This window comes from Pecten maximus, chromosome 6 (assembly GCF_902652985.1).
Source record: "Pecten maximus chromosome 6, xPecMax1.1, whole genome shotgun sequence".
Lineage (NCBI taxonomy): Eukaryota > Metazoa > Mollusca > Bivalvia > Pectinida > Pectinidae > Pecten > Pecten maximus.
This window is the reverse complement of record NC_047020.1, coordinates 43,526,712-43,546,148: the sequence shown is the minus strand read 5'-3', so window position 1 is coordinate 43,546,148 and position 19,437 is coordinate 43,526,712. Positions and strand designations below refer to the sequence as shown.

The following is a 19,437-nucleotide window of genomic DNA, read 5'->3' as shown; positions in this document are numbered from 1 at the left end:
AATTTTAAATATCTTAATGTTTGGGATTTAGGTCACAGTTCAATATGTTGTGTCTTAGAGATTAGAGGTCATGTGTCTGTGGTGTGAAGGTCATGGTTCAAGATGCTGTGTCAAAGGTTAGAGGTCAAGTAACGTGCAGTTTTGGGATATATATTCCTACATGTCTGTCTCCAACAAACAATACTTTATTGCATCGTATACTCAATGAACTTTATCGTGGTATGCAGCAACATGTAATGACAAAATTTTATAGCATGAATGAGACCATTATTGGTTGAAAAGGGATAAAAGTGTTGATATTTTGTATATAAATGATATCTTGTGTATTAGTCCTTACTGCTGGCTTGCCGCCGACTCTGTGTACGGTTTGGCTATGCATTAGATGTCGATTCGGATAACATAAAACAAAATCTGCGAAAATCCTTGCGGCTTGTCTCCTAATAATTTTTCACACTCAACTATTTGTACCTGTATCTTGAAATTCCTTCTAATGGTACCCATTTAAACTTATCAGGGGACTTACTTCAGTTATCCATGATTAAATCGCTGTGAACTTGACCCCACTCCAAGCTGTTTGCATGTGGAGCTGTATCATACTGTTATCGTTAATTGTTACATGTATGAGTTAATTTGATTGGTGGAGAGACATGTAAGAGTTAATTTGATTGGAGGAGAGATTAGGCGGTTATATTAATTTTTTTTTCTGAGGGTAGCATTACTTTAAATCTAAAGGATTTACTTTTGCACATTAAAAACAAATTAATGGAAGTTAATTTGTCAGAAGTAGATTAAATGCAACTACACACAGACAAATAGATAGCCATCTCAGACAAGCTCTTTATAAACCTTTGCAGAATGTGTTGCGTGTATATAATAAGGTTTGGTCGGTGATGTCATCGACTGGACAATAATCTGTCGTTTATCTATACCGATTTCTCCTCGTCCCGGAGGAGACACTGTTGCATGCTAACCTGACATTCTGTTTACTGTATCAGAATATAGAGGTCCTGTCACAGAATCCTACAGAGATTTAGAATTCATGTTCAAACAGTGAATTATCCATTCATACCAGCTGAAGGCCAATGTTGACTTGATAATGCTCTGTTGCGATCACCTTTGTATCAAAAATGTCGAGTTCAATTACAATCACACAACCAAACACCATTTTTCCTTGTCACAGCATATGTAGTTTAGCAGTATTCAAAGCCGTAGGGTCAGAATAATACTGTAAATGGCAGTGTGGCCGCCCAACAGTTCATGACAGAACTATTTCAGAACTGATTGTATATTGAAATGAGTTTCTCTTTGTAAATGATTTGTCTATCAAAGCCTGTTACTGACGTGATAGTTTTGTACAAGCAAAAAACCAATTACGTGAAAAAACGATTCTTCTCCATCAGTAGACATGACAGTATTTCAAATGAGGTGAGAAATTTATTCCCGAGTTTTATCTAATAAGATGTGTTTTTTGTTTTCAGTTGACATTGACCAACGTCAGATCCGATACGTTCTTAACGAGGGAGCTACCGTCACTAACGATATCTTCTTCTTCAAAGTCACAGACCAAGGTAAGGTACCGTAGTTACCGGAGATAAAGGTCCTTGACCTTTGAATGCATTAGACGTAGTATTTTATCACATAACTAACAGTGTAACAAACATTCTACCTACATTCTGTTGTGAACTAAGACCTAGGAGACCTTTGGTTTAATTATGATGTCATAGCCTGAAGCTAGCATCACACAAAATACAAAATTGTGATGTCATAACACAGACTTGTGATGTCATCATACAGAATTGTGATGTCATAACACAGAATTGTGATGTCATAACACAAAATTGTTATGTCATAACACAGACTTGTGATGTCATCATACAGAATTGTGATGTCATAACACAGAATTGTGATGTCATAACGCATATTTGTTATGACATAACGCAAAATTGTGATGTCATAACACAGAATTGTGATGTCATCATACAGAATTGTGATGTCATCATACAGAATTGTGATGTCATCAAAGAGGCAAAGAATGAAAATGTCACCATTTCATATTTCTTTTCACTCTTAAAATGTCAGTTTGGTTTTCATGAATGTTTTTTCCAGGTATCTTAGTTATGTGATAAACAGAATCTTCCATTTCATAGGAAATTTACGAGACCCACCTTTTTCTCCAGAATTTAAAGAGCTTGGATTTAAGTTATGAAATTTAATGTATTTCAGACCAAGAGTAGCTTATGTCTCACATTGACTTGTTACATCAACATGTTGAAAAGTTAGCACACTCCTCCTCCTCCTCCCCCTCCCCTCCCCCATCTACCCCCTCCCCAATCCCCCATCTCCCCCTCCCCATCTCTCCCCCCTCCCCTTCCCTCCCTTCTCCCCCATTGCCTGGTGTAAGACCAGGCTTTTCCTGTACTGTTCTATTTTTGTCTAATTGTAATACAATTTGCAAGCAGTTACTGATTAAAGTTTTGACAATTGAATTATGTAACAAACTTAGTAATGTTTTTTGCGTAATCGATTAAGAGGCATGTTGAAGATGTAAGGAACAAGGGAAGGTGACGGGAATACACTTAACTGTTCAGTTTTCTTCAGGAGGGATATAGATATATGGTAGTGTGTCAGTCAAAGATATCAGATTCGTCTAGACTTTAAATGTTCTTTTGATTTGTGCTTAAGACTGCTTTGTTCCTCTTCATGTTGAACTCCAATACTAGAAATCCAAGTTCTAATTTCTGGATTCCTGCACTGTTAATGAAAATCATAGATTAAATGATATTCATACAAATTTGTACATGTAGGTCACTGTGACCAATGTCCTTTGTCTCCATGGTGAACCCTGGCTGATCACTGTGACCAATGTCTTTTGTGTCCATGGCGAACCCTAGCTTACATGTAGGTCACTGTGACCAATGTCCTGTGTCCATGGTGAACCCTGGCTTACATGTAGGTCACTGTGACCAATGTCCTTGGTGTCCATGGCGAACCCTGGTTTACATGTAGGTCACTGTGACCAATGTCTTTTGTGTCCATGGCAAACCCTGGCTTACATGTAGGTCACTGTGACCAATGTCCTCTGTGTCCATGGCGAACCCTGGCTTACATGTAGGTCACTGTGACCAGTGTCCTTTGTGTCCATGGTGAACCCTGATTTACATGTAGGTGACTGTGACCAATGTCCTTTGTATCCATGGCGAACCCTGGCTTACATGTAGGTCACTGTGACCAATGTCCTTTGTGTCCATGGTGAACCGTGGCTTACATGTAGGTCACTGTGACCAATGTCCTCTGTGTCCATGGCAAACCCTGGTTTACATGTAGGTCACTGATCAATGTCCTTTGTGTCCATGGCGAACCCTGGCTTACATGTAGGTCACTGTGACCAATGTCCTTTGTATTCATGGCTTGCCTTTACTTATATGGTATTGTGTAAGATATACCCAATATTGGATTGTATCCCTCCTTCGAAAAATATGTTAATTTCCACGTAGACTGTCAAAGGATGTACGATAATGTAATCCGAGGGAGCAGGGTGCTCGAGTTTAAGGCAGGCAAGTAATTTCAGAGAAAGACTGGCCAGAGATTTAGGGGGATATCGGCTAGGTCTAAACATTCACAGATAGGAGTATATATACACATCGGAAGGAACGACTCCCCAGGGATTTGTGGGAGCTAATTGTTACAGCTACAGTAATACATTGTTAGAACCTTAGGGACCTGCATCCATATGTCACCTTTGATTATTCAACTACATAATGGACTCTCGGCTTGTCAGAGTGATAGTACTACCACATGTTACGGAGGGAAAATATTACTCTTCCAGGGAGGCTGGGACTATTATCTTCAAGGTACTATCTTATTCGTCACGCTTGATCGATCACACAGAATGGTTGGGTCAGTTTTGAGCGTCCATAATCTCCGAGAACATTCTCCTCTTACTAAGCTCCCCCAGTTTCGGCCCTAGCTATCTCTTTGCCTTACAAAACCAGAGAATAGATCATTGCTAAAGAGACACACATGTTTCAAAGATGAGTTTTCCGGACTTTTTCTGTGGAAGGATTTGGAAACTGATACAGCTTATCTGGTTTGGTATATCACTCCTATTGAAATTTGTTTATGTTTTATGTAATTATTTTGAGCTGAAAACGCTTGTCTTCTCCCCGAGATTAGATAGGAAGTGAGGACTTTAGGAGGAAACTGTGATAGAGAGATACTGGTAATGATGGACGGCTTCCATGGCTTGATTTAAGTTCCAGGTCCTCAATGACACGCCCGAGCCTTGAAGTGTGATGAGGAACTGGAGAGAAAGGGGTTTACACATATATATACATGGTCACTTTGTGTGAAATCGATTCCTGATGGTAATAATGCTCTGCATGTTTTAACAGCTGAACTTATTTATTGTCTGACTGGATGTCACAGCTGTCTGTAGCCCAAACCATCTGTCGTGTAGATTTCTATGTACTTGTGTATTTACTGATACGTCCTATACATGTAATCATGTGATGGTCACCTGTCATCACCATCATCAACACAGATTCTCCAATACCTGTAGGGGCCTTGTTATCTCTGTTGGGTAGAGCCGTTAGCTCAGTTGCTAATAGTGACGGCCAGGTAACCTCAGGTGAAGATCCGAAGTGTGTGGTTCGAGGCTTATTCAAGGCTTGTTCAAGGCTTGTTCTAGGCTTGTTCGAAGCTTCCTCGAGGCTTGCTCGAGGCTTGTTCAAGGCTTGTTCAAGGCATGTGTAGGAACAGGTGGGTCTGTGCTGTTGTAGTTGTAGTCATGGGCAAGACACTTTACCCTAATTGCTCTGGATGGCATGCGACGGGCCTCCCGTATGTTGTTCAGTGAGGTAATCACCAACTACTACAAGTAGACCTCCATCAAAATGAACCTGGCTGTTCATGGGATGATAATCCCAGCAAACAAACAAACCAACAAATAGCTGTATGGAAAAACTGTAGAGTATGCTTCAATACTTTTAAAATCATTTTAAAACATGACCCAAAATAGGGGTTGGGTCGCACAGCATTGTCAGTACCCACATGATTTGTCTTTGCATAACTTTGATAAAATCCATTGGGGCAAAGACAGAAAGTCTCATATTAATGAAATATTTATAAACCAAATACAGAAATCAGATTTTTTCTGTAGATAATGTCTCCAGAAAATCTGACCAATGTATGGGCCGGCCCACCACGGCCTGGTCACCTTTTCGACCAAATGGGTTTTCTCTGGGTATTCTGGTTTCCTCCCACAGTAAAACCCTTCTGTACACTTCCATCCAGGCCAAGAACAGTGATCTAATTAAATTCCTATACAATTTTTCTTAATTGTTGTAAAACAAAGTTTAAAGTTTATAGCAGTTTGTTTGAAATAAACAAAATGTTTAATGAATGTCATTATCAAACACTGAAGTTTATAGATCGACGTTAAGGTATTGTGAAGGTCTAATCTGCTTTGTCAAGATCAATAATTATTAATTACAAATATATACAAGAAAAAATGATCATATAGAAAGATTTGAATAAAACTTTTGTTGGAATATCAAATCTTTTGATCTTGTATAGAAGGGGGAATATTAGAAAAGAATTATGAAAAAATTATCTTTAAAAAACAAAAAGAGCTAAGGGCATAAACACCTGACTTTTTGTGTGATAATTGTTAAAGTTAAGTACCCGTCTTAAATACTTGGCTTGATCTATAAATACAGTAGTATAATCGGTCACATGTACTTAATTCTGTCGATGGTGTTTGGTTAGGATAAGAACGGAATATATGTATACCAAGAAACTACCCTGATATACGTCTCGTTCATCATCTCTCCTTTTCCTCCCACCCTAATCTCCATCCGTAACTGTAAAACACTTTTTGGCATACACTAAGAATTCCGGATTCATTTTTGTACCAGTTCTGTATACCTGTCGTACAAAATCTCCAGACATTGTCCCGCCTACACAACTCTAGGTGTAAAACATTGTTCCTTTTTACCTACATATTTACCTACATATATATAAACCTGTCTGGGTAAGTCTAACATCTCCATGACCTTGTAGAGAACTACTTGACCTCTCCCCCTTCTACCCCTCCCCCTCCTACCCCTCCCCTTTGCCCCCTCCCCTTCACTTCCTACTCCTCCTACCTGTCCCCTTTGCCCCAACCCCCTCCTACCTCTCCCATTGATCCCTCCCTTTCGCCCCCCTCCCCTTCACCCTTCGCTCCCTACCCCTCCTATCTCCCCTTCTACCTCCCCCTCCTACCTCTCCCCTTCACCCTTAGCCCCCTTCCTACCCCTCCCATTCACCTCCCCTTTGCCCCCCTCCTACCCCTCCCCTTTGCCCCCTCCCCTTCACTTCCTACTCCTCCTACCTGTCCCCTTTGCCCCAACCCCCTCCTACCTCTCCCATTGATCCCTCCCTTTCGCCCCCCTCCCCTTCACCCTTCGCTCCCTACCCCTCCTATCTCCCCTTCTACCTCCCCCTCCTACCTCTCCCCTTCACCCTTAGCCCCCTTCCTACCCCTCCCATTCACCTCCCCTTTGCCCCCTTCCTACCCCTCCCCCTTTGCCCCCTTCCTACCCCTCCCCTAAGCCCCCTTCCCCTCCTATCTCTCCCCTCCTACCCCTCCCCTTCGCCCTTTCCCCTCTGTCCCCCCCCTTCCTACCCCTCCCATTCACCCCTCCCCTTCGCCCTCTCTCCTCTGCCCCCCCCTTTCCTTCACCCCTCCCCTCCTACCTCTCCCCTTTGTTCCCCCCTCCTTCGTACCCCTCCCATTCACCCCTCCCATTCACCCCTCCCCTCAGGTCTAGGGACACATGCCGGCCTCTATCACCACGGTAATTGATAAGTAACATATACTGTGTAAAGTTTCACTTATCAATCACTTCATCTGCCACACATTTCATAAATACTGCCATCTTTCCAGTCCGGCTCCCAGAATTCACACAACACAGGGGGAGAGCCTCTTATATAACACTGTTATCTTACTCAAAGGTTCTGTGTACCACCATTTACCACTTATCAACCAAAATTCCTTTAATTTCTTTTGCTTGAGTTTTGATTTTGGGTTGATTCCGTGTAAAATTTGAAGATATTTACAAACTATTTTCATAAAAAGTTTACATTCTGGGACAGGAACCAATTCTGGTCTTAAAACTAAATCGAATATAAATTGTGATACGTTCAGGAAGTTATTGGGAAATGATTTTCATCATGAATTTCCTGTGGTTCCGTGATTCTATCCGATGTCGACGTCTTGAAATCAACACACTTGAAAACTATTAAAAACTAATGTGAAAAAGGGGTTTATTATAATTGCAAAAAGTGTTTTATCACCAAATTATTTATATGATGTCTTTGACTTAATAAGTACTTAAAAACCGCTTTTAGAAATATTGTAGAAACGTCAAAACTTCTCCAAGAAAATGGCAATCATGGCCAAATAAGATGATTTATGGTAAGGATAATGGGTTCTTAGACCGGAAAAAGCATTTGGTACTTTGTATCAATTGTAATGTTTGTTAATTGCATTTATTGGTAGGTTACAAGGGAAGTGACATACATGTATATAAAAAAATTGAAAATAGTCCCTTTAAAAACACTTTTAAGTTGTAATAGAAATAGCAGGGTACATATACATTAATTAGTTATTTTTTGGATATAAAATAAAAAAGATTTTATTTGGGATACAATTATTTCTCTGTTTTGTAAAAATGACAATTTCAAGCTTTAGTGTGACCTTGATGAATTTTCAATTCATATTCCATTGTAATCAAGAGTTTTGGTGACCTTGAATGTAGGGAAGGTTTCTACATACATAATCTCATTAATCTCAAGCTTTAGAGTGACCTTGAACATTTTATTTTTTACCATGGTTATGAAGAGTTGTGTTGACCTTGAATGCACAGACTAGCGAAGGTGCTTGCATTCTACCATGAAAACCCTGGTATCAAGATTTATATTGACCTTGAGGAATCCAGAGTTTCCATGGTTACAATGAATGCACCAACTGGAGAAGGTATTAACTTACAACCATTAATCTGAAGATTTAGAGTGACCTTGATGAGTAAATGGTTTCCATAGTTACAGTGGAGTAGTTGTCTGCATACAGCCATTAATCTCAAGCTCCAGAATGACCTTGAGGAGTCTAGGTTTTCCATGGTTACGAAGAAGAGTTTAGCATTTAATTTACTCCAGTTAACTCCAGTTACAGTGGATTAGTTGTCTGCATACAGTCATTAATCTCAAGCTCCAGAATGACCTTGAGGAGTCTAGGTTTTCCATGGTTACAAAGAAGAGTTGTAGTGACCTTGAATGCACCGACTCCAGTCGGCAGTCTACATATACACCATTCATCATGGACTGGAGAGGCAGTGATGATGGATTGGGATACTCCTCGCACTAACATGTGTTTGGCTCTATCAGTCACAGACCGAAGTGTGCACCGTTAATTACCGAAACCTGGCCTCCCTGTCAACTAGTCTCATGGATGGACAATTTATGAGTGTTTAGGAAAGAAACTGAGAAAAACGGCCTGGGTGGTTGGACTCCTACCTATAAAATATACCTGGTTCAGGATAAGTCGAGAGATTTATAAGTGCATGTATTTCAGTGTGAAAACTTGTGGTTAGGTGTATAATATTGTGTGCTCATCCCGGTTAACTTTTTCGAGGATCAAACCGTTCTTTGTATTAAGACACACACACATTTACCTGATTCTCCCAGGCTGTTAGTTAATGATCACGCTGGAATGTGAATGTACGTTTAGAACGGAGTCATGCTTTGGTGTAGCGCCTATATTGGAGATCATCGGCAATTCTATTACTGGTGCAATCCTACTCGCTAAATAAATAGAGGGATGGTTGCTGTATCGACTTTGATTATACCATTATAATTGTAGATTATGCAAAATTTACAAATTTTGGGTTCAAACAAGTGAAAAATAATCATGCGTTTGGCCGTTGTATTGATATCAGATCTTTAGTTTTATTGATATGCTTGCTGTATGTAAAATTCTCTCTTTCTCATCCTGGGGTATTTTTATATGATTTTACTTGTATATTTTACATAAGTAAAGTACACGATCAAATGAAAATATGGAAATACGAGTCCAAACTGCCTTTAGGAGATAAACTTCTTGCTGGTAAAGATAACAACTTGTTATGTGTTTGTGGCCTCAGGGAATCACATCAACTCTATAGAGTGGGACATTTTCAATGGACAGTAAAAATCTGAGATCTCAATAACTGAAACGCCATACTTTAAAAACACCAGGAACAAACGCCTCGTCATCTACAATCAGACAGATCTTGACAACAAATGATTTGTGACTTCCACAATGATAATGAATTTTTATTTTGTACTAAAAAAAGGGGGTTAAAAAAATATTTGTAATACAAATATTGAACCGAAAACCCAAACCCTACACCAAAGGAAATTGTATATTGTGTGTAATCATTTCCGTGGTAATTATTTGTCTGTTTGCCCATCCTTCCATCCATTCTTCCATCCGTCTTTTAAAAGTAAAAGGCTTGCATGTGTAGAAGACATCTTAAGACCTCTGAACAAATTAAGCTTAAAGCATATATACATGTATTTAGAGAATCAATCAAAAATATTTTATCTTATTATTGAATCTCATGCTTATTTAAATTCTTCTTACGAAAAAACAAATTTAATCACTCCACTTGTGATAGAAGCATAGAAGCAAATTCAGACAAAAAATTTATCTTTAAACAAATTTATCAATTTTCCGAAAATGTCATTAATATAGTTTTGGAACCAAATACGCCTCTGGGTTCTGATGTTCATACTTTTACGGAAATTGCTTACCAGTTTTTATAGGACAGGAAACCGTGTTTCTTTATCGTAATCGAAGCTTCATCTGAGAAATGTCAATTTCCCAACATTAGACATTCTTAAATAGACATCATTATCAGCTGTTGTAGGTTGGTAATACTCCAGAAGGGCCATACTTCTTCGTGAAGCCCTATAGTCTATCGATATGTGCGGCATTATATTTTGTAAATTGGGTTTTCTCAATTTAAGTCGTTTTAATTGATTTCCAGTTTTCGCGTAGAGGTTTAATATAACATTTCTAACAACCTTCTCATCCTCGGGATTAATACCAGCACTCCACATATTAAGTTAGATCCATATATGAAAATGTAATTTCTGTAATTGAAGGCAACAGAACTGTAATGACAAAAGTGATATCTCTGAACTTCTTTGTGCATCAAGTGCACTCCACTTTAGTGATGAAATCGGAGAGCAGTTTGTATTATAGTGCTGTCCTCCGGGGCCAGAGCTTCTGTAAATCGTTCACTGGTGATGTTTACTGTGTACTCAAACACTTCTCAGATAGTCAAACGTCAGTCGGCAGTCCAATTAGTGGTGTGTATGTATTGACGTCTAGGCTGGCCGTTGGTCAATATGTCAATTTCCTACTTTATGATGGTAAATGTACCACACTGACCGGTGGTCAATACTCATTTATCACCACTTGACCAATGGTTTACTCAGTTATGTAACATTCAATTCTAGTTGCTATTGAGGAATTTGAAATTGGCAAGTTTTCTTGGTATTGAATTTAAGCTGTCACATATCACATTGGTCAATGCAGTGTTTTTCCATTTGTCTGTCTTTCAATTCATCCTTCCCTCTATCATCTCAGTTGCTCTTGAGGAATTTGAAATTGGCATGTTTTTTTTAGTATTGAAGTTATTAAGCTGTCACATATCGCAGTCAATGCAGTGTTTTCTATTTGTCTGTCTTTCAATTTATCCTTCTCTCTATCATCTCAGTTGCTATTAAGGAATTTGAAATTGTCAAGCTTTCTTTCATCGAAGTTATTGGAGCTATCCTTTTGTTTGTCCTTAATTTATGCTTCAGTTTGTTGTCTTAAACCTTTTTTCCGATCACGATACAAATACTGTACTAATGATGTATTGTATGAAGTAAAATAATTTTCTTTCAGTTCTTATTAAATTTTGTCTAATTTACATGTTAAAATATTTATTGGGATACCATTTTGAGGTCGCTAGCACAGATATTGAGGATAACATTTTTAAAAACGAACGTTCCATCATTTTCATGGATTTTTTTATGAGATTGATCTTGGCTTTTAGTCAAACTTGTTAGTTTACAATTCCACAATATTATTGTGACATGATTTCTGAGAAGGAAGACCAAGCCAAGAACATTTGATACAGTAGCAGGAAAGAGGTAAGGACGACCATTTTAGGGAGTGATTATGTTACATGATGGTTTTGTCAAACCTTTCTTCTCCTGAAGCCAACAGGGGGGGTCTCTTTGTGGAATTAGATTTGACTGGTAACTTTTATGTTTTGGAATTTGTTTGTTATTTTCACTATGTATTTAGGACTTATCAATCAGTACTTGGAAAATAGGTTACATTTTCAGGATATTAGATTAAGTCTTAGTAAACAGTGACATTGCTTTGAGCATTCAACGTCTTGTCTATATATTTACATTAGCGATAAGCAAGTTTTGAAACTTCATATTCCTGATTACACTTACTTATCCCCCCTGTTAGAACTCTCCTGTCTGGGAAAGTAAAATAAGATGTTTATGGAATAGCATCTGGGACAGGTTACTGAGGTCTCTCTGTGTTTAGTAACATACAACCTTAAGTCATCCCGCAGAGTTAAAACAACACACAGGACGATGTGGCGATCAGACCTAAGTGAAAACACACGCGTCTTCGTTACACTTGTGTAAACAGACTTCGTAATGGGCCTAAACATGCAGTTATGCCTGAGTGATTGATGGCCGATCATATTGTGAAAAGTGACAGAATTTTTATTACAGTTCCTACTGAGGTTTGGATATCTTAAACTGCCCTCCTGAACAGATTGGCATGTATCAATCCACACACTAACTCATAATTCTCTATGAAAAAGCCCTTATCTTTGTAATTCCTTCTCCCAAAGGTCAATGTCCCTCATCCTGTCGGACCTCAATCCTGTACATATAGCTCGAAAAAGGGAAATAATTATCCTTTGCTCTCACTCTTGTATAACATAAAAGGGAGATAACCACATTTCTGTAATGATAGGGGAGATAACTGACATGTTCCTTTCTCACTCTTGTATGACATTAAGGGGAGATAACTACTCTGTTCCAACATTTTTGTACAGATAAGGGAGGTAACTGACTTATTCCTTTCTCACTCTAGTATGACATTAAGGGGAGATAACTACTCTGTTCCAACATTTTTGTACAGATAGGGGAGGTAACTGACCTGTTCCTTTCTCACTCTTGTATAACAATAAGGGGAGGCAATTACCCTAGCTGCTCCTTCCTTACTTCAGTATAGAAAGGGGAGATAATAACCCTGCCTCACCTCATTCTGGTATGAAATTAAGGGGAGATAATCACCTTGTTCCCCCTATACATAAAGGGGAGGTAATTATCATACTCCTTTCTCACTCATATGCTAAAGGAATTGGAGGATAGCAACAGCTCTCATCACTTCTGTTCCACAAAAAGGGGAGATAATTACCCTGATTTCTCTTTACTACTTTTCTACAGAAAGGGGAAGTAATTTCAGTGACTCACCTAACCCCGCCATGGAGATAATTAGCATGCTTCCATTGCACCCTCCTGTACTACAGAAAAGGAGATTACTATTACTCATTGCTAAACCTCAAGAAGGGGAGATAACTTTCCTGCCCGCTCCTCTTTCCCACACTACAGGAATGAGAGATAATTACCCTGCCATCCTCCCCTGCCTACACTGCAGACACACTTATATACACGTGTATACATATTAAAAAGTCCATACATGCTGTGCTACAGACATTTTTTTTCATAAAAATCACGAGAAAATGATGAAGTGATAAGATAATTTGACAGGATAACATCTGGAATCTCAGGTGTGTTATCTGTACTCCTGGACGGAGGAGATCTACTGGTGGTTTTTGACCATTTATCTGTCATCCTGCTCTGTTATCCAGTGTGGCCACCCTGGTCGTCCGATAACGCCAACCCATGCCAGTCATATTTCTTGGTGTTTGGTTGTCTGTGGTTGAAAAAGAACTCATTAGCATAAGATTATTTCATTATATGACCTTCTTTCTCTCCCCAAGCAGAAAAGGTTATCGGAACGCCAGTGAAATCTTTCGATCTCATTTGTTATATTTAGAACAATAGGCTTGGCATTATAGGTGTTTTGGATTCTAATTTAACTTTTTCCATGACAAGACCTGTCACTCTGAGTTTGATCAGAGATTAATTGGGGTAAAACACAATTTAAATTTCCTATAAAGTTGCAATTAGTGATTAGATTTCTTCTGAATTGCCAAATTTTCATAAAAATGAATAATTTAGAACTTGATCTAAACAGGAAAACAAAATGAGAAGTAACTAATGTTTTAGAAAACAAAATTTTTGACTCAAAATCAAGTAAATCGGGACAAAATATGAATAATTGGAATATTTATTAAAAGACCCTGAACAAGTGAAAGGAGAAATAGACCCCGGGCCAGGTTCATCAATTTTCCCCAACTTAGGAAATTGCTTAACTACCCTTAACTTAGGTAAAATCCGTAACTTAAAACTTTCAGTAGGAAAGCATTACAGAATTTAAGGCTGGTTCCGTAATGAGAATTTTTTCTCACAGCTAATTATACTTTCCTATGAAAAATGGCTCTAGTGACAGTACCTGCCACATAAAACCTCATTCAAATCCAGGTAATGTCGCTCAGAAACTCGGATAAGATCCATTTCATAAAACAAGCAAACGGTTGATTAACTACAAGTACATTTATGTATTAAGTTTTCTTGTAACATGCTCATTTTATTCTGCGTCACAGAATAACCTGAAGTACAAAATCCGACATTTTCACCGATTATTCAGAAAGCTGGTTATACAAGAGTGGATGTGTACTTTAAACCGCAGGAAATTGTCTTAAGAGTTCCTCAATATGAAATAACAAAACTATGATACAGGTCCCTTATCCCTCAAAATAGAAATTCATTAACTGAAAATTTCGAAAAATGAAAAAAAAACAGTGACATGTAAAACTTCATAATTCTAATGCTGTATCTCAGAAATTGCAGGCTTCAATGTAAATTTTGTTTTTCACCGAAACAATGCCTTGATTTATTCATCCAAGTAAACCTGATTCTGTTCAGTTTTATTTTCTTTTTGAATAACAATTGACTTGATTGAACTTCCTGAACAATCAAGCCTGCTTGTTATTCCTGCGTATCACAGACAGAACTCTGCCCGTGTGGCGCTGGCTGCTTGAGAAATCATGTGACATGCCAATTTACTGCCCTTTTTGTTTCACCAGTGGCACCAGAAATCTGGCTTGAACTAGTGCTAATTAGATGTGTCATTTGTAAAAGATTCCAATGGCCACAAATTGGATTCATCGTGTCATGTCGCTCACAACTGGATCTGAAACGGCTTGAATACGCATCTGTTTATCGAAGATATTTAGAATTTTGCGAGGTAAAAAGGCAGAATCTCTCGGCTTTTGTAAGACATTCGTTAACAGACAGATACCAACGTCTAGGTGTTTACAAAAAACTGACTCTCTCACGGTCTGCAGACTTAGGAAATCCAGTATCAACACGTCAGGCAAATCTTAAAAACCTGGAAAACTTTCAAACCAAATTTCACTGAATAAAACTTATCATTCATTTTTTATCATATGACCACCCATTTCAAACAGACAGATGATAGCGGATGGAGAAAAGCTGGTGCTGTTATCACGAGGTCTCAATAAGCAAATAGAACATCTTATTATAACCCTACCATACACCCTTAACCTGTGTATAATAAAACATATCTTAGTATTTGATTTAATAAGTAATTTTCCTGTTGACTTTTTCACCCTAATTTTCCTTCCCTGTCAAATCTTCGGCTCACTTCAATGTCAACAGCTATATATAAATCCATCAACAGCTGTTTTTTTCTGATTGAGAAGTTTTAAAATTCATTTAGGAGTATTAAGTATCATAACAAACTCATATTATGGTTAATGACTGAAATTGATTAATGTAGATAATAATTAGTGAGATAGATTCATAATATCAACATTTTCATCATGAACAGATAAGTTGATGATATGAATATTTACATTATTAATTTGAAAAAATTTCTATGAATAATTGGCAACTTTTATCATTAGTTATATAAGTAAAATATCAGATAACGAGTGTTGTAGGAGATCACTTCAGTCATTGTTCGGTAATGTTTGTAGATATAATTCCCGATTGTGAACAACTTTCCCACATTCTATGGAGTTTGTTACCCCCAAACCAGCTGTTTAGCCCTCCCCACCAAAGGTTAACTCTCCTTAGGTGGTTTGGCGGCCCTCATACTAATTGTTAATGGTGTATTGGCTTCGGAGTCTGGGATTATGTAGTGCTTAAGTAACAAAGAATTGGAATTTCCTTAGGATACTGGTACTGTTAGTCTCAACCCCAGCCAGTTTCTATACTAGCTTACATGAGGGAGAGAGAAATGGCACCAGGCTCAGCGTGGTGTACTGAAGGAGAGACAGACGCCTGTCTGTCTCCTGTCTCTTCTGCCTAGAAGGATGGAGGGTTAGAGAGACAAAGTCACAAAGATAGACAGATACAGGGACAAAGATAGACAGACAGATACAGGGACAAAGACAGACAGATACAGGGACAAAGATAGACAGACAGATACAGGGACAAAGATAGACAGACAGATACAGGGACAAAGATAGACAGAGAGATACAGGGACAAAGATAGACAGACAGATACAGGGACAAAGATAGACAGAGAGATACAGGGACAAAGACATAAAGATAGACAGACAGATACAGGGACAAAGACAGACAGACAGATACAGACAGAAAGAGAAATAAATAAAGATAGATAGAAAGAAAGACAGAGAGACAGTAAAAGACAAGAGGGGAGACAGAGAGAGACAGACAGCTAGAGAGAAAGGAGAGAGAGAAAGACAGAAGAAAACACAGATTGAAACAGAGAGAAGTGACTGGTATATAGTGAGTGTAAGAATGTGAGACAGAGATATAGCGGTGATGGTATGCGATGTGTTGTTACTGAGGACAGTACTGAAGGAGACAGACTACAGATGGGGAGGGTGTGGGCCGAGACATCCCTCTGGGACAGTACTGAAGGAGACAGACTACAGATGGGGAGGGTGTGGGCCGAGGGTGTGGGCCGAGACATCCCTCTGTACTTTCACTTCTTTAGAGATATTTAAACATGAAATATGAGCCGAATATAATCTGCCATGAAACCTGCTGTGCTAGGCCATCAGCTTTCACAGACCATGTCATCTGTCAGAAATGGTATTGTATCTGGGGATATGGACATGGCTTTTTAAGTTTTATGCCAAAATAAAATTGATTGTATTTGACAAAGAACCTGCATCAGCTATTGGATATTTTCAGCTTGAACCCTGAAGTCATCCCAAAGGCTTTCGTACAGATTTCTATTTTTTTCATTTTTTTTTTTTCATTTTTAAAATGTATTTGACTCGGAAAGCTCTGCATGCTGTTTATAGCGGTATCTATTGGCTTGTAATGACAGAATGATGCGTTTGTGCGGTGACCTGCGAGTATCGTCTCACTCCACTGGGCCGAGGGTACTTCTGCGTGTGGTGATACAGATTTATGATGATTAAATGTAATGATGGTTATTATGGCTGAGGATTAAAGCTGTAATCATATGGAATATCATTGTCTCTTAATTTTTATGTCTTCAAATTTGAACGAATTAATTGGAACTCTTTTGTGATTCTTTGTTCCACGTTTCCAGCCGAGCGTGAAATTTACCAATTTTATGGTCAGTTTACCGAAGAGACAATTGAAACAATTATCATTAAGCTGTCTGTCTAGCAGCCTCTGTTAAGATTCATTTGTCAGTATGCAGCTAATTTATAGTATCTCAAACCTATATAACACAGACTGAAGTTTGTGGTAGTTTTTATAACTTCGTGGAAAACATTGAAGTGAATTTCTCTAGTTGTAAATCAAAATCATGCTTAAATAATTCGATACCTTATAATTATTTTGTATTTAAACTAAACTAAAGTCTATAACACTAAAAATTACACAGCTTATAAAGATAGCATGAACAGCGTTAGGTGTAGGTGGGCTGATTATGAGACGTTGGCTTATTACCAGGTATGGGCTTATGGGCTTGTTACCAGATACGGGCTAAATATTGAATAGGGGGCTTATTACCTGACATGGACTTATTATTGAACAAAGACTTATTACCAGACATGGCCTTATTACCAGGTATGGGCTTACTGATGATGATGATGATGATGATGCATTATATATTCATATGAAATGTTACCTGTGTATTGTTTTGCTAATGTGTTGTATTAAAAATCTTGAAAAATAAAAAAGTAAAAAAAAATTTTTAAAAGATTATAGAAGGAGAAAAAAAAAATCCATTGGACAAGCAAATTCATGCACTGACATGGGTATTTCTGATTCATTTCAAATTTTTCGCAAGTTTTTCTGCAGCTTGGTGCACGAATGATTACATTTCGTGGCCTGGCGTTTAAAATTATCAACAAAACGCATGTCATTCCGCAGGTATTCCCAAAGCGACAGTGTAATTGAGCTCGGCTGAATTAAAAGTGGATTCCGACTAGTAAATTTTCAATTACTTCAATTCCATAATGATACACCCAGATCACATCCAGGGGATTTAGGGATATTTTGGTTTAACCACTCCTGGGAATCACAAGGTACTTAAACCCTCTGCCGAAGCAGCAAACCAATTGCTTTTCTCACCCCCTGGAAAGAGTACAATGCATTCATAAATATGGTTATTCCAGCTTTCGATTTTAGTATTCTGTAAAATATCATGTTTTGTTTCCCTTCTTTAATGGGATGAAGAAATATTGTAATATAAGAATTTTATTGCGGGAGAGGAGGTGGAGGTTTTGGGGTTTGTGGTATATGAGGCAAAAAGAAACATGGACAATTATTGTTATTTGAGCTTATGAATATTCATTAATCAACTAACTTTCATGGAAATACACCATCACTGGAGATACTTTATGGGGAAAATATTCAGAAGTTGACAAACTCCCCATAAATATGGAGTCCTTCTGGCCCGATTTGTAATCGTGGCATCTTGTTATGGGACCTGAGCCGTTACAAACCTGATCCAGTGAAATGTCTATTGTCTGGTTGTGTAGACCACGTCAGCAGGCCAGCGACATGGTAAACCCAGGGCCCGACTGCTGGCAACCTTAATTACATCCTACTATTTCTACAGACAATTTGTGTTTTGTGTTACGAGTTGATTTGCGAGACAGTCATTTGTGTGTGGAATTACGAGTTGTTTGAGAGCAGATCTCTGATTTGACTGGGTTACGTAATGTGTTGCATTGTGGGACGGTCGACAAGCTTGATATGAGGTAATCATGCGGAAATCAGCGTCTTAGTATCGTTTTCCTGACGTCGTGGTGTGACTCTGTCGCTGATTTACCCCTTTGTCTACATACTTGTGTTTTTACGCTCTTTGTCTCGCTGTGATATTCTCGTTTATAATTTCTCACATAATGCATTCCACTTTGTTCTTTGTTAGACAAAATGACATTTTTTTTTTCGTTTCCTTTTCTGACTAAAGACTTCAGACAACAGTGACTTATCTACTTAAGAAGCAAAAAGGCGTAAAATTATTTTTTATTAAGACAGCTATTGTCATGTGACACTTAGAAATGGTAGGTTTGGGACGTGTAGGCGTTATTTCTGAAATATAGTCTAGCTGGGGTGTGAGTTATAGTATTCTCATCTGAGCTCGTGTAATCCATAAAAATCATTTGTTGGGGAGTGCTATATTCACCTTGAAAAAACTGAAGATAAGATAAATCTGTAAAAAAAATTATAACTTGTATTTAATGATCATGAATATAAGGGTTCTAGGATTAAAATGGAATACCGAATATTATTTTTATGAAGATTTAAGATCAAGGAGAGCAATACATGTTTGATAAAGAATTGGATTTCATAAAGCATGGAGATTTTTAAAGAATTTGAATTGAAGGGAATAGAGTTTTGTGTATAGAGGATTGGAATTAAAAGGAGGAAAGATTTATATATGGAGGATGAGAATTGAAGGGAATACAGTTTTGTGTATGAAGGATGGGAATTGAAGGGAAGAAAGATTTGTATATGGAAGATGGGAATTGAAGGGAATACAGTTTTATTTATGGAGGATGAGAATTAAAGGGAAGAAAGATTTGTGTATGAAGGATGGGATTTTTATATAATACAGGTTTTGTATGAAGGATGGGATTTTTATATAATACAGGTTTCATGTATGAAGGATGAGAATAATAAAAAAAAAGAAGAAATAATTGTCTGTGCTGTGTATATATGTAGAGAGCAGTGGTAGATTTTTATATCCTTTTCTCGTCTCTCTCACATTGATCGCTG

At 38.0% G+C, this 19,437-nt stretch overlaps 1 protein-coding gene across 1 annotated transcript in view; it reads left to right on the top strand.

Annotated features, from left to right (window-relative positions):
• LOC117329853 (extracellular matrix protein 3-like) overlaps positions 1-19,437 on the top strand; it is a 119,029-nt gene that overhangs the window by 39,893 nt on the left and 59,699 nt on the right. The window contains 1 exon segment of the mRNA XM_033888029.1: positions 1,479-1,568. Within this exon segment, the coding sequence (XP_033743920.1) occupies positions 1,479-1,568 (90 nt within the window).